This window comes from Chelonia mydas, chromosome 1 (assembly GCF_015237465.2).
Source record: "Chelonia mydas isolate rCheMyd1 chromosome 1, rCheMyd1.pri.v2, whole genome shotgun sequence".
Taxonomy (NCBI): domain Eukaryota; kingdom Metazoa; phylum Chordata; order Testudines; family Cheloniidae; genus Chelonia; species Chelonia mydas.
In genome coordinates, this window is record NC_057849.1 from 133,115,060 (window position 1) to 133,139,564 (window position 24,505).

The 24,505-nt window shown below is 40.0% G+C and overlaps 1 protein-coding gene across 26 annotated transcripts in view; it reads left to right on the forward strand.

The window, feature by feature from the left end:
• OFD1 (OFD1 centriole and centriolar satellite protein) overlaps nt 1-24,505 on the forward strand; it is a 61,716-nt gene that overhangs the window by 10,114 nt on the left and 27,097 nt on the right. For 14 of the 26 annotated variants that reach the window (XM_027822593.3, XM_037900433.2, XM_037900450.2 and 11 more), the window contains exons 8-16: nt 1,294-1,467; nt 4,081-4,187; nt 5,045-5,164; nt 7,786-7,859; nt 8,202-8,293; nt 8,434-8,623; nt 9,756-9,886; nt 16,839-16,950; nt 19,525-20,130. In XM_027822593.3, the coding sequence (XP_027678394.2) occupies nt 1,294-1,467; nt 4,081-4,187; nt 5,045-5,164; nt 7,786-7,859; nt 8,202-8,293; nt 8,434-8,623; nt 9,756-9,886; nt 16,839-16,950; nt 19,525-20,130 (1,606 nt within the window). The remainder of the gene's footprint in view (nt 1-1,293; nt 1,468-4,080; nt 4,188-5,044; nt 5,165-7,785; nt 7,860-8,201; nt 8,294-8,433; nt 8,624-9,755; nt 9,887-16,838; nt 16,951-19,524; nt 20,131-24,505) is intronic. The other 12 variants (XM_037900502.2, XM_043537840.1, XM_043537841.1 and 9 more) reach the window with 4 other exon arrangements.

Genomic DNA, 24,505 nt, shown 5'->3' on the forward strand with positions numbered 1-24,505 from the left:
GTGTAGAAACCTTTGCATTGGTTTAGTTAAATTGGTGCAACCCTTTGTGTGGACAATCATAAATCAGTTTAGAAATGGCTTATAGCAATTTAGTTTAAATTGATTCTTTAGTGTCTTAAGGTGTAAATTAAATCAATGTAAGCCATCTGTAAACAATTTTAAGTGTCTCCACACTTGGGGTTGCACATGGTTTAACTAACTCAGTACAAGTTTGTGTGTGCATAGGCCCTAATTCCCTAATCAGAGGTCCCGGGCTATGCTTTTTTCCTATCTAACTTCTGTCTTCTCTCTGTTTTCACATTTTCCCTATTCTCTTTCATTTAGTACTCCCATTCATTCTCTGCCTCACTTGCATTCTTTCATCCATTTTCTCTCTGACTTTCTCTTATGCATCCTTGCAATCCCATTTATTTTCTTTCCCTCCCACTCATATATGTACACTCACACACTTTCTCTTCCCTAGGCAGAAATGCATGCACATTCCTCAGATAGCTCAATCCCTCTTTGTCATACACACTCGAACAGACCCCCTAAGTCTTCCATTTGTATTCACACAGTTTTCCAGTAGTGCTCAGAATTCCCTGGCTGAGGACGACTCCTCTTTCTCTGGCCCACATCTGCTCTGTGCCCAAAAGATTGACTTCCAGTGGGCATGAGCAGTTCAAGGCAGGTCTGCTTCTGCCTTTGGCCCCACCACCAGGCAAACATGGTTCTTTGGGAATGGGACGAGAATGGAGACCCAGTCAGAAGAAGAATTAGGGAATGTGGCATTCTTTATTTGCCAGTCACAGAGCGTCAGGTTGGAGAGTGGGACATTTAATTAGCTGCCTTACCTCATCTCTTGCTCTGTTCCCCTGCTGTATGTACAGGAGTGAGTAAAAAAAATAACACAATTCAAGCACAGAGAGCAGTGGAAACCCCTTTAGTGCAGTGCCCTATATCTAGCTTACTTATGCCTAAAGGTGATATTATCTATATTTGTAATCTGCTTTGAGATCCTAGATGGAAGGTGTAAATATGGAAGACCTTTCAGTCATATATGCTTCAAAGGTACTTTTATCACAGAGAAGTTTACATACATTGACTAAAAAGATTAACACATTTAATTAGACATTTCTGTATAGTTTCTCAAAGGGAATTCAGTATGCTACAGTGATCAACAGTGTAAAGAAGCTATTTGCAAGTAAGTGCATATGTCTGAACGTCAAATTTAACCTAAAAGAGAGGATTTTGTTTAACTTTTTTGTGATCAAGTGATGGATATTTACTTTGTTCTTTTCTTACATGTAACAGTTACAACATTTCAAAGAGGTTGAAATAGCAAAGATTAGAATGGAAGAGAAAGCACGATGCCAGAAAGAAGTTTCTGATTTGCGTCGAGAGTTTGAAAGGACAAACCAAGCCAAGTCAGAGGCTCTGATTGCTCGTGAAAAGAGTGCTATTGAAAGACTTCAAAAACAACAGGAGGTAATGTTTAAAAATAATAATTGGATCCAGTGCTAAGTGGTTCAGTTAGTTAATGAGATTGCCCTTTGATCTTTGAAGGAACTACATTCAGATCCCGCTGGGTCCTAAGTGAAAAAGAGTTCAATAGTTCTCTTTTAATCCCACATCAGGAAAGCACCACGCAGATTGGTATGTTTAGTGATTTCAGGTTCTCAGTGACCATGGTGATGAGTATGGTATAAATATGTAAATAGATTGGAGTAGCTGCGGTGCTGCAGAAGAAGAGTAAATGTAATATAGGTATCGTTATATGTATGAATCCCTATTCTCCTTTCAGAGTATTGAGGATATTTTTAATGGCAGTCCTAGATGGCTACTTTATAGGTTTTTCTTTTCTGTTTATTATGGATGTTATGACTTTCTGTTTTTCTTATTGTAGTTTTCTTTTTAGAAGTTGAAATAGAAAAAAATATAAATAAAATGGAATACAGTATTCATGGTGTGGACATAACATTCATGTATATAATTACATTATTATCTATTTGGTATTTGCTATCCTTTTTAATATAACCCAAGGTGCTGTTTGCATTTTTGACCACTGTCATGCATTGATCAGATGTGTGAGTCCATGACTTTGAGATCTTTTTACAGCATGGTAATTTAATCCACTGTTAATTTAGTATCCAAAAATGTGTATGTGTGGTTCAGATTGTTCTTCCCAATGTTTATTACTTTTCTCTTGATTACAAGGAATTTTGCCTGCCACCATGTTGCTGTCTTGGATCTGCTCTATTCTTTACTAAACAGAATAATTTTGTGTCATCTACAGATTTTTGCCACCTTACTGTTTCCCTCTCTTTCCAGAACATTAATTTTTATATTGAGTAACACCAGTCCTAATATGGATTTTTGAGCACTTTGCTTTTGACCTCCTGCGATGTTGAAAATTAGGCATTTTATTCCTCTTTTCTGTATTTTGTTTTTCTGGTCCATGACAAAACTTTGCCTCTCACCCTGTGACAACTTAATTTCCTTCATAGTCATGTCCTTAGAAACTTTTATGAAATCTGCCTACCTTATGCTATTACTCCCACTTTCATGAACATGAAATTAATTCAGTTATTAAAAAAGGTCTGGATCAGAAGATTTGTCAAGTGAACGATTGTGGATGCTGGGTGTTATTGTCGGTTTTTGGTCTTTGAGACCAAGTACACGCTTCATTTACTGGCTGGGTTGTCCCAGCAAAGAGACTAGCAGCTCCACGGTGCTAAGTGGTTTTGTATTGCAGATAAAAGATCACGTAGATCTTTTCAGTAGAAGAATGTAATCTCAGGAAAAGCACCAGAGATCAAATTTCTCTAGTTATCCAAAACACAGGAACAGGAGACAGTGGCTGTTCCAACTTTTCCGACACTTGTACAATGCACCTGAATTGCAAATTTGATAGGACCACCTTTGGGATAAAGAGGTCATTCAGTCTTCATGCTCATAGCCTTTCTGCAGAGGCACATGTTTTGTTTCTTTTTAAAGCTAAGAACTACAGAGTTTTTTTATTAGTAAGAACTGGGCTGTAGATGTGACATCTGGTATTGCCATTATGGTCATAGGGAAGATTCTTTTAGAAGGTATTGTTTGGTTTGGATAGTCTAGAATGTAGAATTGGAGGCAGCTGCTAATGGAACCAGTATTTTGAAGAAAGTTTAGTTTTAAAGCAAGAATACAGAGTGCATTTTCTCTGTTAACTGTACATTTATCAGGTTTTTTAAAGTTTCTTATATATATTTTTTTTGTATGCAGTGTTGGTCCCAGCATATGAGCGAGACAAGGTGGGTGAGGTAATATCTTCTATTGGACAAATGCTTTGTGTAAGCTTGAAAGCTTCTCTTGCTCAAGAACAGAAGTTGGTCTAATAAAAGATTTTACCTCACGCACCTTGTCTCTTTAATTCTTTTTTGTTAATCTAGTTAAGATAGGGACAAAACTACTTTTACCTATACTTGCTTTTTCTCTTGCAGTTTTGGTATATTCTAAAGTTTGTATTTGTGTGTGGTAATTCTGTGTTATAAATAAATCTTTCTTTTTGTTTTATGACTTTTGAATCTGTGCAGCGTTCTAAAAGATACATTACTTGATAGTAAGTAATAACTTTCAAGTGTGTTAACCCTAAATCAAGTAGAATACCAGACGCTCCCCGGATTACGTGAGACCCGAATTTCGCAAATTCGCACTTACTAAAAAAGTTCCATAAGCCAGAGATAGGATTTTCGAGTTGTGGAAAATTTTGCTTAACATACGGGTATACGTTTCCGACTTATGCACAATTTGACTTACGGAAGGCTTTCCGGAATGGAACGATTGCGTAAGTCGGGGGGCATCCGTAAAGGAAGTGACTGAGCCCCCGGTTAGTACAAATCAGTTGTTACTAGCAAGCTATGCAAATAATATTTGTCAGGATCAAACCAGTTCCTGGAGCGAGGTCTGTAACATTTATGTTTCTAATTTTTATACCATTGATGTCTTGTTATGTCTTGCTGCTGTTGCCACTCTCTTTGAATTTACTGGAAATTATTTTAATTTAAATCTCAGTTTTTTGTGTAAAAATAAAATGAATAGAAGTAATATTTTCTGTTGTAGATTGAAGCAAAGGAGGTTTATACACAACGACAAAGTCTGCTGAAAGATATTGAAATGATAAGAACCAGAGAGGCAGAACTAAAGCAAAGAATTGAAGGTTTTGAACTGTGAGTCACTCTAGGTCATGCATTTACCTCTGGTGTTGTTTTGTTTGTAGAAAGCATGTCTCAAGATGTTGCAATTTTTATGAAATTGAAATTTGTTTTATTTATCTCTAAATATGATATGCTACTTTTGAGTAATATGCAGCTGCATCTAGCAGTAGGGGCATTCTGTGCTAAGAGGCCTATTTTGTTCTCAGCAAAAGAGCCTGGCACTACTTCAGAGAGACTGAGGAACTGGACTTCTGCTTTGAAGTCATTAACTTAAAAAGCAGTATGTAATCCCAGCACCAGCAAGGCAACTGTAGTGACAAATTTACATTTGTAATGTTGGTATCGCCATGATACGTACTGTGAGTGCACATTTAATAAAAGATGTGTGTTTCTTCTGTAATTAAAAAACCCCAAAACTAATTCTTGCCTGCTTTCCAACAGTCTCTAATCTGTCAGCATCTTGTCTTTTTTGTAGGCAAGAAAGAAGAAAGCTATTTCCCCACTAACAAAAGTTACTTTCTTGTCTAGCCAGCAGAGGGTGCTGATAGAGTAGTGAGCTGAGCACCCTTTCTAAAACGGAAGAACTAAACAGCATCCTTACTGTAATACTTTCAGTTTTCAGCAGTTGCAAATCTGGTTGTTGATACAGTTGATCAGTCTGTCTCTTTAACAGTACAGCTTAGTATGTATCACTTTTCATTTTTCTTAGCGAATGATAATGATAGATCTGATCAGAATTTTAAATTGCCCCAAGCTAACCCTCACACTTTTGACTTTCATAAATGTTGTGTGATTAAAAAAACTTTTTGAAAACTCTGGCATGTCATAAATATAATTGTTCAGTGTCAGTATATTTCTCATTATATCAGGGCTCAGAAACTTCAAGAAGAAAAAAATAAAGCTGTTGATGATGCGCTTCGACGTCGGGAGATAGCTGTGAAGAACATTGAGGAGACTTACGACCAAAAGCTTAGGAATGAACTCCTGAAGTAATTTGTTCTTTTGTCTCTAATAGAGAATATATATTTCACATGAGAATAGAATGCTAAAAATGCCATGGGAATTACCAATGAGAACTGTAAAAAAGCAAGACTTGAATATATAACACTTAGCATTTTTATTTTAATCAGTTTGTGACTTATTTATCTTATAAGATGTGGTGAATACATTTCATAACCAAAAGAGTTAAAACAATTATGCCTTCTAACAGGTAGAAAAAACTCACTATGTAATGACGTTCTTCTGTCCATAGGGCTATAGAATTTTAACAGTTCACACTTTCAGTCTCCCTGTCTGTGAAGAAAAAGTGACATGAATCTGTAGGGCTGCTGGATAGGCAGATGCAGAGTATCGTTGGTGATCTCTTTTGACCAGTGCTGAAATATTGAGTAATTTGAAAAACTGAAAGGAGGCAAGGTGTATGAAGCCAATATTAAGGGAGTTTCAAGGGTTACTTGCTGAAGGGGCGGGATGAGACACTTTTTAAAAAGGAAATGTAAAGGGATTTTCTTACCCTGAGAATTATTTTTTGAAATACCAGCTGTTTGGTGCAGACTGGTACATGTCATAGGCCATACCTTTCTGCTGGCTCCCAGCTCCCTGAAAACAACCAAAGAAAACCCTGTTCTTAAAAAGTTCTTTGTAAACTAGCTTCTTTTTCCCTTCAAAAAAGTCCTCCTCTTCCCAGCAAGACCCATCTTTGTCCCCCACAAATTCATCTTGCCTAGCTCCAAAATCATCCATTTTTCCTCACTGCAAAATCCATATCTCTTCACAAAATTTTCTCCTCCTCCAAATTCAGCAGTACCCAAAAATAAATCCACTTGTACCTCCAAAATAACATCTCGACCTTCACTTCTAAAAAAATATTAATCTTGACCACTGCCTCCCAAAACTTCATTTCTGTCTTTAGTCATTGGGGCTGAAGAATTGGAAGTGATTGAGTGTTCTCTTGGAGAAAAGCTTCAGGGTTTGATGCGCTGCACAGACTGGGTAGGATAAGCAATGTTCTCTGTTCCTCCCTTCTTTGCTGGGCAATGATCACAGTTTGATTTACATGGACAATGGAGGAAGAGGCCCTATGTCATTTGTCTGTGTATTTTCCTTGCAGTTTTCATGTTTGGTGGCCAGCAGCCAGGACAGGCATCTGAATGAGATGTGTATGGCATCAGCTGTTTGACAGTGGAAAATGATGGCACCTAACCTGAGATTCTTTTGTACTCTATCTCTGTGATATAAGCAGTGATCATCTGAGGCCTGCTGATTGTTTTGTTGCAAGAAAGTGCTCCCAGGACATGATTGCTCATGCCCACAGAATGAAATGAATCAGCCCTCTAGGCAGGGGGAGGAAATCCACTCACCAGCTAAACACCTGGTTATCCACAAGCTCAGCCAGGACCTATTACCTAATAATGAACAGTGCAAGCACTGCCTCTTCTAACATGGATTTATTCAAATTGTAGAGGAGAGGTATAAGGCAATTGATTTCAGTGAGAATGAAGTGTCACCTGAAACGGAGTGGCTTAGGAACAGAGGGCAGTTAGATGGATGCCACGAAGTGACCAACCTTAGGCAAACATGTCATCTCCCTGTGCCTTGTTTTACTTATCTAGTAAATTACTATTTAATACTAAAGTAACTAAATGCTAAACGGAGCACCTACCTCACAAATAGGGTTTAGTGGCTTCATTTGTTAATGTTTGTAGAGCTTTTTCAGATCTTATCAGGGACTGTTTTAATGGAGAGTGTTATTTATGTTACAGTAGTGTCCAAAATATTTTAAGCACTGTACAAACACACAGGAAAACACAATCTCTGTCCTGAGGATCTTAGTCTGTATCTACTTATTACAAAATGTATTTAGCTATCTATCAATAGCTCTAGGATCCTGTCTGACAATTAAAATGTGGCATACAAAAATTAAAGTATAAAAGCTATTATTTTGTATTACAAAACTTAGAGGGAAAGAATCATTATAAATCCAAACAAAAGAAAAAATAAACACATACAGTTAATGGAACTCAGATTAATGAATTTCTGTTACAGAAAATGGTTGACTTTGGATATAAAAGTTGGGAGACTTGTGAATAATTCAATTTGGATTATAAAATCACATTTTTGACAATTGTATAGTTTCAATTCTAATATATATGTTTTAAAATATTTGAAAAATAATGAAGACTTAATGTGAATATTGACTGTGTTCAGTACCATTAATCTTTGCTGAGCACTGGGGATAAACTGCTCTTTTTTGTCTGGAAATCATAAAGTGAGTGATCAGAAAAGTGAGGATTTATTTATTTGTATACTCTAGTACTGCAATCACGATTAGGGCGTCAGTGACCTGGACATTGTACAAAGACGCAGGAAGATAGGCTAACTGCTTCAAAATACTTACAATTTAATTAGGGCCTGATCCTATAAAGTGTTGAGCACCCACAGCTTCCATTGATTTCAGTGGGACTTGAGGGCACTCAGCATTTGCAGGTCAGGGCCTTGAAGAAGTTCCACTGTAATTAGCATATAGACAGTTTGATAGGTAGTTAAAGCTGAGTCTGGGGACATTCAGAATTCTTTTGCTGTGGTGTTTAGTAACTTTTTCCCCCCCTAGATATCAACTCGAGTTGAAGGAAGAATATATAACCAGAACCACTAGGGTTACTGAAGATGAGAAAAAGAATAAAGGTAACTAATCTCTTTCAGAGATACTCAACAGCCAGTTTGTAATAAGAGGCAACAAAGCAGTATTTGTAAACAAATATAGTGTATTTAATTGAAGTTGGAGAAATAGAGGATCATCTTTAGACTTCTAAGCTGGTGCTTTGGCAAAAATAATATGTAATCATGTAATTAAAGACTGTATCATGCATATGCACAAACCTTGCCAAATTAAGGTTGCTCTGGCAACCTTAATTCTGGCTTTTCTTCACTTTTGAGTGTTTGACTTTGCAACCTTAATATTCTTTTTATGTAGTTTTTGGTGTGAGATACACATTAACCAACAGAAACTGTTTATGATCCTTACAGAGAAGGCTATGCTGTTGCGTGAAGAGACCATTGCTGTTAATTCAAAGAAGGAAGAACTCAAACAAGTTGTATCACATGCAAAAGAGCTCGAGGTAATTGTGAGCCTGAATTTGGAGACTACACTGTTTGATTAGTACATTTGAACTGTTTTGTGATACCTTTTCAGGAATAATATGTAGTACAAAGTATATTCTTGAGAAACACCTTAAGAAGTCTGTGACGTGTTTTTTAGCTGGAGCTGGATTCAGTAAAGGCGCAGGTGCTATTGGTAAACAAACAGAATCAGTTGTTGACAGAAAAATTGAAAGAGATTGCGGACTATCCCTTGTTAAAGGAAGAGAAACTGGAGCTTCAGGTGCAAAATAAACTACTTAGACAACAACTGGAGGAGACTCGCAATGAAAACCTGCATTTCCGAGACAGTTAGTGTTTAACATATTTTATAACTTTCCTTTCCTCATTTTACAGAAGGTTTCCATTAAAGTAAACACTTTATTTCATGACTGTTAAAAGGCTACTAAATTTAAGAATATATGTAAAATGAAATTAACACTCCGCTTTAAAAAACTGTTATAATACTTGGTTTTGCTCCTGCTTATCCCTGTTTTGTCTTTTCATTTATCTTTGTTTTTTCCAAAGTTCCTAGTATCACAAGTATTGGGTGATGATTTTTTTATTAGTGTTCCTGGACACTTCATGGGACAGTGGTAAAAGCACGTCAATTCTATTTTCTTCATCTATTTCTCCTCAGAGGACCACAAGTCCTTAATTATAGTAGATTTTTTTATGTTTCACTTTCCAAAAGCTGGTCTTGTGGTTACAGCACTGGACTAGGAATTAGTAAACTTGGGTTTAATTCCCAGATCTGCCACTGACTTCCTGCGTGATCTCAGTCAAGTCATGTAATCTCTTTGTCGCCTTTCCCCATCTGTAAAATGGGGACAATGATCATTGTCTTGTCAAATTTACATTGTAAGCACTTTTATGGAAGTCTCTCACTGTTTGCACAATGGAACTTTGCATTCAGGTGCTACTAAAATACAAAAATACTAATTGTTGATAATACCCTCTCTTTCCTTTCATCTCCCAAAACAGCATTTTTTTTCAACCACGGCATTATTTATTGTGGTTAGTAGAGGACAAAGGCTTCTGCAAATGACTATTTTGGTAGACCTGATCTCTGTAGAATAATAATCTATTGTCTTGTAATGCGCATCTACATTTATAAAACGTTGTTGTGTTTGAAGACCACAGATGAGCAGTACATTCAGGTTCAGATAAGACAGGAACAAGTTGATTCAGGTAAATAACTTGCAGAGTAGAAAACTTCCTGTCTAGCTCATAACTGCCCAGAGGGAGGCACACAAAGTTCAGTCTCTAGAAGAAACAGATACCCCAAAAAGTGAATATAAATTAAGTTTTACTATTTTAAGGCCTATTGTAGTCAGGAAAAATATTTCAGTTTTAAGTTTCCAGGAGTTGGTTATAAATAGTGAGTGTTCATTTTTAAGTATCTTATAAAATATCTCCTGATATTGTTCTTTTATGTGAAAGAGTTAACTCAGCCATCAGCTGAACATGTAGCCTGTCAGGCAGAACTGAGGAGAGTTGAACATGCTAAAAAGCTGGAACAGGATGAGTTTGAAACCCATAAACAACTTCTGGAAAAGCAACTGCAAAGTGAGGTAAATTCTTCTCTTTTCATCTTAATAGTATAAGATTTTTTTTCTGTCATTTTGTAAACACTTACACCTGTCCCATTGCAGGAGGTGTTGGAGTGCTTTAATTCAATTTTTTCTTAAAAATAAATACAATTTTTAAAAAATTAACCAAACAAACCTGTGTTAAACCTAAGATTTTTCAGTACTTGTTTACTATAGGTCTATACTGCTGGTGAAACTGGAAAAAAAAAAAATACAAATTTGGCTGGACCTGGAAGCACTAGCTCATTTTCATCAAAATTAATGTATCTGTGCTGGTAGAAATGGAAAAATGTTGCAGCCAACACAGGGGAATTCTTTATTAACCCTTATCCTAATGGATAAAGAGAAACTGGTCACAGAATGAAAAATTAGTGGTGGCTTAGGTACACGTGATCATGATTTGATCATATTTATAATATACAAACAGAGTAAAGTCCAGACCAGTAGTATATACATGTGGTGCTATAATAGGGCCACTTTCACAAAGCTGAAAACAGTTATGAGCCAGATCAGCTGGGAGGAAGATTTTTGTCAGAAAAATGTGAATGATAGTTGGGAATCATTTAAGAACACCTTTAGTGGATGGCCCCAAACCCACAATGGAGGAAGAAGGCCATATTAGTTAAAAATCTGAACTGGTTTAGAGGTGAATTGAGGGCAGCTGTAAAAAGTGTGTGTGTGTGTAAAACAAATGGAAGAAAGGGGAAGTTGATAGTAATGAATATAATTCAGAAGTTAGGAATTGTATAAAATTATTAAGGGAAACCAAGGGACACAAGGAGAAATCTGTGGACCACAGAGTTAAGGACAATAAAATGGAGGTTTTAAAATATATTAAGAACAAAAAGAATCCTGACAGTGGTATTGGTTTGTAACTAGATGGAAATGGTATAGTTATCAATAATAATCTTAAAAAAGGCATAAGTGTTCAATAAATATTTCTGTTCTGGTTGGGGTTAAAACTGGGGTATAATCTTATATGGTGATGCTAACACTTGTTCATTCCACTGGTATCTCTGGAAGGTGTTAAACCAAAGCTACTAAAGTCAAGAAATTTTTAAATCAGTAGGTCTAGATAATTTGCATCCCAGAGTTTTAAAAAAGCTTGCTGGACCGTTAATGTTGATTTTCAATAAGTCTTAGAGCACTGGGGAAGTCCCAGAAGACTGGAAGATAGCTAATGTAATGCCAATATTTAGAAAGGGTAAACGGGGTGACCTGGATATTTATAGGCCTGTCAGTCTAACATTGATCCCAGCTGGGCCAGATAATGCAGTGTCTGAGAAGGGACTCGATTAATAAAGAATTAAAGTAGGGTTATGTAGTTAATGCAAATCAATATGGGTTTATGGAAAATAAATCCTGTTAAACTAACTTGATATCTTTTTTTGATGCGGTTACAGATTTGGTAGATAAAGATAATAGTGTTGACCTTAGACTTCTGTAAGGTGTTTGACTTTGTACCACATGACGTTTTGATTAAAAAACTAGAACTAAATATTTACTCCATTTAACATGGAACTGATTAAATGGATTAAAAACTGGCTAACTAATAGGCCTCAAAATGTGATTATAAATGGGTAATCGTTATCAAGCAGGTGTGTTTCCACTCGGGTCCCACGGAGATCGGTTCTAGGGTCCTGTGCTATTTAACATTTTTACAGTGACCTGGAAGAAAACAAAATCATCACTGGTAAAGTTTGCAGTGTTGTTAAGTGTTGAAGGCTGGAACATTGTTGCTGTGGTAACGCTGTTCAGGCTGCTAAGCTGTTGCAACTGCTCAGTGCTTCTGTTCTTGGAGCTCCAGTGTTATCAGCACTAGCAGATAGTGCAGCCTGCTAATTCAGCAGACCTCTATGTTACCCATAAATAGGGCCCTACCAAATTCATTGTTCATTTTGGTCAATTTCACGATCATAGGCTCTTAAATGTAAATTTCATGATTTCAGCTATTTAAATCTGAAATTTCATGGTGTTATAATTGTAGGGGTCCTGACCCATAAAGGACTTGTGGGGGGGTGGGTCGCAAGGTTATTGTTGGGGGAGTTGCAGTACTTCTACCCTTACTTCTGCGTGCTAATGGCGGCATCACTGCCTTCAGAGCTGGGCAGCTGGAAGGTGGTGGCTGCTGGCCGAGAGCCCAGCTCTGAAGGCAGAATTGCTGCCAGCAGCAGTGCAGAAGTGAGGATGGCATGGTATGGCATTGCCACCCTTCTGTGCTGCTGCCTGCAGAGCTGGGCTCTCAGTCTGCAGCCGCCACTCTTCTGCACTGCTGCCTTCAGAGCTGGGCAGCCGAAATAAGGTGGCATGGTATGGTATGGTATTGCCACCTTTACTTCTGTGCTGCTGCTGGTGGGGCACTGTCTTCAGAGCTCGGTGCCCGGCTAAGAGAGACCGCTCTCCAGACGCCCAGATCTGAATGCAGCGCAGAAGTAAGGGTGGCAATACTGCACCCCCCCCCCAAAATAACCTTGTGACCCCCCCCGCAACTCGCTTTTGGGTCAGGACCCCCAATTTGAAAAATGCTGGTCTCCCCTGTGAAATCTATATAGTATAGGGTCAAAGCACACAAAAAGACCAGATTTCATGGTGGGGAGACCAGATTTCATGATCTGTGACATGTTTTTCATGGCTGGGAATTTGGTAGGGCCCTACTCGTAAAGAGAAGCCTCAGGCACGGTTAGGTGGCAAAGGCACTCAGCCAGATTTCTTGCCTTCCAGGCACAGTACTAGTGCCCTGGCTCAGTGATTACGGGTGGACTAACACATGAGTGCCAAGTTGCAAGGGGCAGTTCAGTCAGCAGCAGGAATTTTTGCTGTCCCCTTGGCCACACAAAGGGTTATGACGAGTTACACCAACATTTATAGACTGAGACAAACAACATAAGTACCACCTTACCTTGTCCATACCATCGTGTAGTGGGGTGGTTACCCTGCTCCTGAAATAAGAGGAGTGAGAACAGCTGGGGGAAGCAGCCACAGCTGTGGCCAGCTCAATCAGGGTCCATCTGGCTCTTACAAGAGGGCTGGGGGCCAGGAGCTGGAGGAGTCTCACTCTAGCCTTGGAGTGAGAAGCGCTAGCTGCCTGAGAGCAAGGTACCTGAAGCAGAGCAGTGCTGGGGAAGGGCAAAGGGAGCTGGGAAGCTCCAGCCTGGTAAACTCCCAGGCTGCAGGCCTTGATGAAGGCCTATGAAAAGGTACTGGGGCTGCAGAAGGGCAGCTCGAGGATAGGCAAAGGCAGCAGATCCTAACCCCTTGTCAATGATGAATGGCCATTACAGACTGCAGTCTGCCCCAGTGAGGCAGAGAGGGGACTAGATGACTACTGGCAGTAGCCACTGAGGTAAGGTGGGTGTAGAGAGTTGGGGGTTCCCCTGGGAGGGGAGACCCGGAGTAAGAGGAAACTGCTGGGGCAGAACCCTGAGATAAGGAGTACCAGGGTCTGGGAAGGACACGGGGCCTGAGGCAAGCAAGACACCGGCCAGCAGAGGTCACTCTGAGGCTGGAAAAGAGCTAATTCCCAGACGACCAGCAGGAGGTGCCGCACCGGTGAGTCTTCGCTTCGCTACACATCTATTTGTTACCTCCTCTTGTACCTTGCTCCAGATGTCTCGGGCAACACATCCCTATTCATCACTTCTGTCAAACCTTCTTACCTTGTGCTAATCAGGATGTACCTGTGCTAATCTTTTGGAATGTGTTCATATACATATGCAGTGCCTGATACTTTTTAGGAAGTGCCTGTGTTTTAGCAACGCTGGACTGTAGGCCATACTTACAGAATGGGAGACTTTATTCTGGGAAGCAGTAACTCAGCTGAATATAATCAGCTGAACATAAACTCCCAGTGTAATGCTGTGGCCAAAAGTGACAGTGTGATCCTGGGATGCATAAACAGGGGAACTGAGTAGGAGTAGAGAGGGTATTTGGCACTGGTACGACCACTGCTGGAATACTGTGTCCAGTTCTGGTGCCCACACTTCAAGAAGGGTGTTGATAAATTGGATTCAGAGTAACAGCCGTGTTAGTCTGTATTCGCAAAAAGAAAAGGAGTACTTGTGGCACCTTAGAGACTAACCAATTTATTTGTGCATGAGCTTTCGTGAGCTACAGCTCACTTCATCGGATGCATACTGTGGAAACTGCAGAAGACATTATATACACAGAGACCATAAAACAATACCTCCTCCCACCCCACTCTCCTGCTGGTAATAGCTGATCTAAAGTGATCATCAAGTTGGGCCATTTCCAGCACAAATACAGGTTTTCTCACCCCCCCCCCCCAAAAAAAAAAACACACACACACAAACTCACTCTCCTGCTGGTAATAGCTTATCCAAAGTGACCACTCTCCCTACAATGTGCATGATGATCAAAGTGGGCCATTTCCAGCACAAATCCAGGTTTTCTCACCCCCCCCCCCCCCACAAACTCACTCTCCTGCTGGCAATAGCTCATCCAAAGTGACCACTCTCCTTACAATGTGCATGATAATCAAGGTGGGCCATTTCCAGCATAAATCCAAGTTTAACCAGAATGTCTGGGGGGGGGTGGGGGGCAGGGTAGGAAAAAACAAGGGGAAATAGGCTACCTTGCATAATGACTTAGCCACTCCCAGTCTCTATTTAAGCCTAAATTAATAGTATCCAATTTGCAAATGAATTCCAATTCAGCAGTTTCTCGCTGGAGTCTGGATTTGAAGTTTTTTTTGTTGTAAGATAGCGACCTTCATGTCTGTGATTGCATGACCAGAGAGATTGAAGTGAGGAATTCCACCATGATTTCAACAATTTCCATCCCACCATCAACCTCAGCCTGGTCCAGTCCACACAAGAGATCCACTTCCTGGACACTACAGTGCTAATAAACAATGGTCACATAAACACCACCCTATACCGGAAACCTACTGACCGCTATTCCTACCTACATGCCTCCAGCTTTCACCCTGACCACACCACACAATCCATCGTCTACAGCCAAGCTCTGCGATACAACCGCATTTGCTCCAACCCCTCAGACAGACACCTACACCTCAAACACCTACAAGATCTCTATCAAGCATTCTTACAATTACAATACCCACCTGCGGAAGTGAAGAAACAGATTGATAGAGCCAGAAGAGTTCCCAGAAGTCACCTACTACAGGACAGGCCTAACAAAGAAAATAACAGAACGCCACTAGCCGTTCCCTTCAGCCCCCAACTAAAACCCCTCCAACGCATTATTAAGGATCTACAACCTATCCTGAAGGGTGACCCAACACTCTCACAAATCTTGGGAGACAGGCCAGTCCTTGCCTACAGACAGCCCCCCAACCTGAAGCAAATACTCACCAACAACTACATACCACACAACAGAACCAGTAACCCAGGAACCTATCCTTGCAACAAAGCCCGTTGCCAACTGTGCCCACATATCTATTCAGGGGACACCATCACAGGGCCTAATAACATCAGCCACACTATCAGAGGCTCGTTCACCTGCACATCCACCAATGTGATATATGCCATCATGTGCCAGCAATGCCCCTCTGCCATGTACATTGGTCAAACTGGACAGTCTCTACGTAAAAGAATAAATGGACACAAATCAGATGTTAAGAATTATAACATTCATAAACCAGTCGGAGAACACTTCAATCTCTCTGGTCACGCAATCACAGACATGAAGGTCGCTATCTTACAACAAAAAAAACTTCAAATCCAGACTCCAGCGAGAAACTGCTGAATTGGAATTCATTTGCAAATTGGATACTATTAATTTAGGCTTAAATAGAGACTGGGAGTGGCTAAGTCATTATGCAAGGTAGCCTATTTCCCCTTGTTTTTTCCTACCCTGCCCCCCCCAGACGTTCTGGTTAAACTTGGATTTATGCTGGAAATGGCCCACCTTGATTATCATGCACATTGTAAGGAGAGTGGTCACTTTGGATGAGCTATTACCAGCAGGAGAGTGAGTTTGTGTGTGTGGTTTTTGGAGGGGGGTGGGGCGGTGAGAAAACCTGGATTTGTGCTGGAAATGGCCCACCTTGATTATCATACACATTGTAAAGAGAGTGGTCACTTTGGATGGGCTATTACCAGCAGGAGAGTGAGTTTGTGTGTGGGCGGGGGGGGGGGGGGGGCGGAGGGTGAGAAAACCTGTATTTGTGCTGGAAATGGCCCAACTTGATGATCACTTTAGATCAGCTATTACCAGCAGGAGAGTGGGGTGGGAGGAGGTATTGTTTCATGGTCTCTGTGTATATATTGTCTTCTGCAGTTTCCACAGTATGCATCCAATGAAGTGAGCTGTAGCTCACGAAAGCTAATGCTCAAATAAATTGGTTAGTCTCTAAGGTGCCACAAGTACTCCTTTTCTTTTTGATAAATTGGAGAGGGTTCAGAGAAGAGCCTTGAGAATGATTAAAGGGTTAGAAATCATGCCTTATAGTAATAGACGCAAAGAGCACAATCTAGCTTAACAAAGAGATGGTTAAGGACTGACTTGATTATAGTCTATAACTATATACCGAGGGAACAAATATTTGATAATGGGCTCTTCAGTCTATTAGAGAAAGGTATAGGATGATCCAGTTGCTAGAAGTTGAAGCTAGACAACTTCAGACTGGAAATAAGACATGCATTTTTGACAATGAAGGGTGATTAATCTTTTGAACAATTTACTAAGGGTTGTAGTGGATTCTCCATCATTGAAAAATTTTAAATCAAGTTTGGATGTTGTTCTAAAAAATGCTCTAGGAATTTTTTTGAAGATGTTCTGTGGCCCGTGGTATACAGGAGGTCGGACTTGATCACAATGGTCTCTTCTGGCATTGGAATCTATGAAAAGCATTGAGAGAAAGACGCCTTCATGGGTTGAGATACCTTTTCTCATCTTCAGTACTTGTTCACATTTGTATGACAATTTTTTTTTTTTCCAAAATCTGTTTCAGGTTGAACGTTGTGCACAATTAAAGATCCAGCTGTTAGACTATGAAACTACTATTAGAAAGCTAAACGTACAGGTTGAAGATTTGAAATTGCAGCTGAAACAAACACAGACAGGTTTGTAGTATTTATTAGATGTTTTTAAACTGACTTTATAAAGGATTTTTCATTTTTGCAAACATTTCCAATGGCTTGAAAAGTAGTTCAGATTGTGAGGGCTCAGTCTGTAACTGATAATTGCATTCCAAAACTAAAAAAAAGTTAAGGTTGTGATGTCACAAATGTAGCTACCTAAGACATCATTTATAAAACTCAAGCCTTTAAAAGCAAGGAAATGAATATTTATGGATATAATAAATCTTGCACTGTCAAGATAAACATTCCTAATAAACATAAGGAAATGAATATTCCATAACAAAACCATCTAATTTCTAACTCATTAATTGTATTTTAATGTATTATTTTTTATTTCTTGTCTTTAGAATATGAATTATTTTCTTTTAAATAATACTTTTATTTTACAAATAAAATCTGTAATGCCTTTTGTGATGGTGGTGATAATTGCATCTAGTTTAATATAAAAAGTAGGGCTGTCGATTAATCGTAGTTAACTCATGATTAACTCAAAAAATTAATCACGATTGAAATTTATTAAATATTTTTGGATGTTTTTTCTACATTTTCAAATAAATTGATTTCACTTCGTATTCTGTGTTGTAGTGCTCACTTTATATTTTTTATTACAAATATTTGCACTGTAAAATGATGAACAAAATGAAATATTATTTTTCAGTTCACCTCATGCAAGTACTGTAGTGCAATCTCTTTATCATGAAAGTGCAATTTATAAATGTAGGTTAACTGCACTCAAAAACAAAACAGTGTAAAACTTTAGAGCCTACAATTCCACTCAGTCCTACTTTTTGTTCAGCCAATTGCTAAGAGAAACACGTTTGTTTACATTTACAGGAGATAATGCTGCCCACTTCTTAATTACAATGTCACCTGAACAGGCCTTTGCATGGCACTGTTGTAGCTGACATCGCAAGAGATTTATGTGCCAGATGAGCTCAAGATTCATATGCCTCACATGTTCCTGCCGTTATTCCGGAGGACATGCTTCCATGCTGAAGACTCTGGATAAAAAAATAATGTGTTAATTAAATTTGTACCTGAACTCCTTGGGGGAGAATTGCGTGTGTCCTGCTCTGTTTTACCTGCATTCTGCCATATATTTCATGTTATAGCAGTCTCGGATGATGACCCAGCACATGTTGTTCATTTTAAGAACACTTTCGCTGCAAATTTGACAAAATGCAAAGAAAATACCAATGTGAAGTTTCTAAAGATAAAGCTACAGCACTCGACCCAAGATTTAAGAATCTGAAGTGCCTTCCAAAATCTGAGAGGGATGAGGTGTTGAGCATGCTTTCAGAAGTCTTAAAAGAGCCACGCTCTTATGCAGAAACTACAGAACCCAAATAATCAAAAAAGAAAATCAATCTTCTGCTGGTGGCATCTGACTCAGATTATGAAAATGAACATGCGTCAGTCCACACTGCTTTGGATTGTTATCGAGCAGAACCCATCATCAGCATGGATGCATGTCCCCTGGAATGGTGGTTGAAGCATGAAGGGACATATGAATCTTTAGTGCATTTGGCATGTAAATATCTGGACTTCTAGGCTCTAAAGTTTGACATTGTTTTATTGAATGCAGGGTTTTTTGTACATAATTCTACATTTGTAAGTTCAACTTTCGTGATAAAGAGATTGCACTACAGTACTTGTATTAGGTGAATTGAAAAATACATTTTATTTTTTTTTACAGTGCAAATATTTGTAATCAAAAATAAATATAAAGTGAGTGCTGTTTTCTTTTAATCTTTAGTGGAAGGGAGTCACCTTAAACTTTACAGTGAAAGCAATATCTTGGTGTTCTGTTGTTTTGATTTTGTTGTTTTAATAGACTAATATATTGGGTATTTAAGCATTATGAGGGCATGCCCCTGTTCCCATTGAAATCAGTGGCACATGACTGGGCTCTAACAGTTTGCAAGTTTAATTAAATTAATTTTATTTTGCAGCTGTTTTTAGTAATGTGTGTTTGGATTTTATATATATTATATATATATCAGTTAACAATTCATATTTTTGTTTCAATTAAAAATAGCAGAAACAATACTTATTTTTTTAGGCTGACAGCCTGCATGCCATGTTTCGCTTTGATATAATTTAAAACAGACAAGTTATAAACCATTGAAAAATGGGGTTGAGTGGCTTACTAGAGCTGCTGTCATCAAGTGTCATTGCATTCTATGGAATTGTCTGATAAGTGTGTATTATTAAGGTGCAGTGATAACTGAAGTAGTAGCAGAAAATATGAAACTTTTTTCTGATTTTATTTTTTGTCTCAATTTGATCTGAATATTAATTTCTGTAAACATAAATCATTGATAACTTGCAACTGTTAGCAGCAACATCAAATGTAGTTGAATACAACTTTTTATTTTTAATGGTTATGATTTACGTTTCAAATGAAAAACCCTTGTATTTAAAATCCTCTGTCATCAATTTCTCATCAGAATCATGTGACTAAATCATAATTCAAATAATTTCTTCTGATTTTTCCTGAAATTCATAGGTGCTTTTTTCTTTCTGTCTCTCTGTGTGAAATTTTTACTTACGTAGTTCTAGAGAATGAAGTGTATCGGAATCCCAAACCTTCTCTTGTTGATCGTTCTGTCGTTGACTTCACTGGTGATAGGATTGTACCTCATGACATTTATGTAGATGGTGTTTTCTTGAAGAACCGGGCTGTTACTGATATTGTTGTGGCGGATGATGTTCCAAACGTTGGTTATCGCCAGCATTCACGGACCTGCAACTCTTCTCCAGATTCTGACCTTGAATTTGTCGCCAAATCCAAAGCTAGGATAAAAGAACTAGAAAAAGAGGCAGAGTATTTGGAAGAGGCCTACAGAAATTACCAGCATAGAGTCATTCAAGGTGCAGTTGCAAGCAGGACACCAACAACGTCCCCTCTAGCTTTACGAAATGCTGTTAGATTCCCTTTGGCTTCTCAACACAGAGTTATGTTTGTAGAAGACAACCTTGGCTCTCAGCATTTCTCTCTTAGCAGTCCGAGAGGTCCAAGATATGTGACACCTGGGCATGATGATGTCTTGAAAAATCATCTAACTACTCCACGAAGAAGAGTCTCTTCCTCCAGACGTCTTTCTTCTACTCCTCTTTCCAAAGTGGAGAGAAACGTCAATAGCCATATACTTCCAGAAGGTAAACCATTACTGCTCCATTGTGGTGGTGTTTTTCTAGTAAGATTCCAGTTAGGAAACTTAAAATTGAGAATCTTTTGTACGTTTATCACCTGTTTAAGGGCAAGAGAAAGCTATAGGCAAAATATGATAAGTGAATTAGAAACTAAGCCTTTGAAAGCAAGTGTTTTAGAAGTGTGTGTGGGGGTGTGTGTCAAACCTACTGCCCTTAATTTAAGCAGTTTTTAAATGGGTAATTAGAGTATGCCCATATGATCCACTGTAGCTGTGGTAATCAGTGTTTTATTCAAAAGCAGATCCTAAGTGTAACTCTGCTTGGAAGATTAACTGGGATTTCACAGCTGCTATAAACCTCCCTGCATAGCCTCATCTGTTTACATAGTCAGTGGAGTTGCATGGGCAATAATGGAGGGCAGAATTAGACTCAGCTTATTTGGGCTGCTAAAATGGTTCATTGTCTGTTTTGAAAATCTGAATGACTATAGTTCCCCTCTTTGTTGGTTTTTGTAAACAATGTCTAATGTTTGCTCCTGTTACTGTGACATTGCTTCCACACATTGGTGAGCAATTGTGAATTACAGGAAGATGGCTTTTAGATTCTGGGCATGATTGGAACATTGTGATTTTCTGTTAATGTTGCAGTACCCTATAATTGTAATTTCAGAAATGTGTTTAAAAAAAGAAATCTAATATTTCTTCTTCAAGTAGATGTAGTTATGTCTTCCACTTAGGTGTGTGCCAACCCAGCTCACCAGAGCTGGAGAATTTTGCCTAGCGGTACCCATAGATGGCGGCACTTGTGCTTCGTGCCTGTAGCCCCTCCCCTGGCTATATGAGGTGGTGCCACCGCGACCCCTCTCAGCTGCTTCTTGTAGCCCGTGGCTGGAGTCAGAGCTCTGTGTGGTTCCTAATCTCACAACCTCTTTATTTCTTAGTGACTTTTCTAGTTGTATATAGTTAATTAGTACCTTTAGTTTAGTGTTAATTACCTTTCATTTAAGTATTTCCCTGGTGATGCCTTCACCGAGGTTTAAACATTGTCTGTTGTGTAGGGGAGCAATCCCCAACAATGATGCTTGCTGTGCTTAGGCAAAGTCCACGTTGAGCAGTGGTGGTTGATTTGCAAATCGTTCACAAAATGGACTCAGATGGCCTTCATCCTCAGGGATCTTCATCTAAAGCAGCAGCTGCTTGAACAGGCTATGCAGCCATCATCATCACTGAGATCTATGTTGGCTCAGAGGTTGCCCTCATGTTCTGAGAGTGCTGCAGCTTCATGCTCTGGAACTCATGCTTCTCCAAAGAGATAGAGGAATCGCTCCTCATTGAGTGTGCTGAGGAAAAGGTTGCATAAGACTGATTGAGATTGCTCCAGATCACGTGAGGACTCGTCTCTCTCCTCCCAAAGGAGCATGGTATGAATGCTGGAGTGTGGGAGGGAGCAGGTCCTGTGAGCTGGTCCCTAGTATCACTCAGGAAGGTCAGAAGCTCCGTACTGTCGACTCCGGTTCCGGCCCTGGAGCGTCTGTTGAGTCCAGTACCAACAAAGGCGATGCTGGCACCAGCCGTTTCCAGATCAGGTGGCAACGGACCTCATCTTCCTTTCTGTTCCAACCTTTCCCTTGGTCCAGGACTTTGCCAGGGCTGTATCGTTTATAGCTCTGTTGGGCTGCTGAACCTGTGGGTCTGTTGGCATCGCATTCAATGTTTCCCTTCCATGGTCAGTGGAAGCAGGGCCAGTACCGGGCTCAGTACTGGCATCAGGAACTTCTTTGGCACCCTTGTTGTCAATGCCACCAATGTTACTGGGGTGGTACTCACTGCTCTCCACTTTGGCACCGTCAGTCAACTTGGTACTGCTGCCAACATTGGGATCAATACTGCTTCTGACACCAGAAATGCCGAGAGGCACATTTGGTGTTTGTGGTACTGTTTTCACTGTTGGTACCAGTTCCCTCTTCGTTCTCCACTACAGTTGAGTCAGACTGGTTGCTTGCACCCTTGTGCTGGCTCCACCTTTATCCCCTGAAACCTGGGACTCCTTGACATCCAAGTCGGGATCTTCTTCCACTCTCTTTCTCCATCGCCTGACCTGCATTGGTGGCCATTCATGGAGCATTATGGGTACCAGGATTAGCACTGGTCTTGTGGTTGGGACGGGGTCTCCTGGCCTGGCGCATACGGGCCACCAATGTTTAACCCATACTAGTGGCCTCTATGGAATCTGTGGGATGCTTCTTGGTCATGGAAGTCCCACTTCTCATCTTTCTGTAACGCAAAATCACTGGGCAGGTGTGGCTGTAACCATCGGTCTGCCACAGGCCCAGGCACTGGTGATCTGTCCCCTCATGGAGCCTCCAGAGTCATCCCATTAGGACTGTCAATCCTGGAGCAAGCTCTGGCTCTGGCACTGTTAACTGCTTCATCTTTGTCCCTAAATGATTCTGAAGTGCCTGGCTCTTCCTCCCCTTTGGCATCGGAGGATTTCAGGGTGTACCTTTTGCGGCACATGGCTGCTTCCCTGGGTATTCAAGCCAAGTTTCTGCAGGAGAACACACGTAGGTTGTTGTATATCCTGCAGCCTCCCTGTTAACGATGCACTCCTATAGCCTGCTGAGGTTCTCTGGAGCATGCCAACTTTGATACAGCCTACTGTGGATCGCATGGAGAACCGTTGCTTTGTTTCAGTGCAGGCATTTGAGGGTTTTTACTCCCATCTGACCGCAAATTCTCTCGTCGTAACCACAGTGAACTATAGAGGCTAGCAGGGCATATTCAAATCCACTCCCAAGGTTAAGGACTCTAAACAGATGGACCTGATAGGTAGGAAGACGTACACCTCCTGTCTATGCATGTTGCAGATGCGTGTTGCTAACCGTCAGGCATAGTTACCCTAAAATTTAGACGCTAATTAAATTACCTACACATTTGTCTAATTTATCAAAAAGGGTAAACAGGGTTGTGGCCTGCCCTAAAGGAACTGCCAGAGTATTACCAGGGGGCTTGTCTCTGACCCACAGAGGGCTTCCCAGAGCAAGCTAGTCTTACTAACCCCAGAAAGGACACAGATACAGCCTTCCGCTCAAGAATAGACACACAAGCAGTAATTCTTTGAAAACTGAAATATTCGTTTATTGAAGCAATTAGTATTTACAGAAAAACAAGAAGAAATGAAAAGGAGTACTTGTGGCACCCTAGAGAGACTAACAAATTTATTTGAGCATAAGCTTTTGTGAGCTACAGCTCACTTCATCGGATGCATGCAGTGGAAAATACAGTGGGGAGATTTTATATACACAGAGATCATGAAACAATGGTGTTACCATACACACTGTAATGAGAGTGATCAGGTAAGGTGAGCTATTACCAGCAGGAGAGGAAAAAAATCTTTTGTAGTGATAATCAAGGTGGGCCATTTCCAGCAGTTGACAAGAATGTGTGAGGAACAGTGGCGGGGAGGGGGGGAGGAATAAATATGGGGGAAATAGTTTTACTTTGTGTAACGACACATCCACTCCCAGTCTTTATTCAAGCCTAATGTAATGGTGTCCAGTTTGCAGATTAATTCCAATTCAGCAGTCTCTCATTGGAGTCTGTTTTTGAAGTTTTTTTGTTGAAGAATTGCAACTTTTAGGTCTGTAATCGAGTGACCAAAGCGATTGAAGTGTTCTCCGACTGGTTTATGAATGTTATAATTCTTGACGTCTGATTTGTGTCCATTTATTCTTTTACGTAGAGACTGTCCGGTTTGGCCAATGTACATGGCAGAGGGGCATTGCTGGCACATGTTGGCATATATCACATTGGTAGATGTGCAGGTGAACGAGCCTCTGATGGTGTGGCTGATGTGATTAGGCCCTATGATGGTGTCCCCTGAATAGATATGTGGACACAGTTGGCAATGGGCTTTGTTGCAAGGATAGGGTCCTGGGTTAGTGTTTTTGTTGTGTGGTTGCTGGTGAGTATTTGCTTCAGGTTGGGTGCTGTCTGTAAGCAAGAACTGGCCTGTCTCCCAAGATCTGTGAGAGTGATGGGTCATCCTTCAGGATAGGTTGTAGATCCTTGATGATGCGCTGGAGAGGTTTTAGTTGGGGGCTGAAGGTGATGGCTAGTGGCGTTCTGTTATTTTCTTTTGTTGGGCCTGTCCTGTAGTAGGTAACTTCTGGGTACTCTTTCGGCTCTGTCAATCTGTTCCTTCATTTCAGCAAGTGGGTATTGTAGTTGTAAGAATGCTTGATAGAGATCTTGTAGGTGTTTGTCTCTGTCTGAGGGGTTGGAGTTCTCTGTGTATATAAAATCTCCCCACTGTATTTTCCACTGCATGCATCCGATAAAGTGAGCTGTAGCTCACAAAAGCTTATGCTCAAATAAATTTG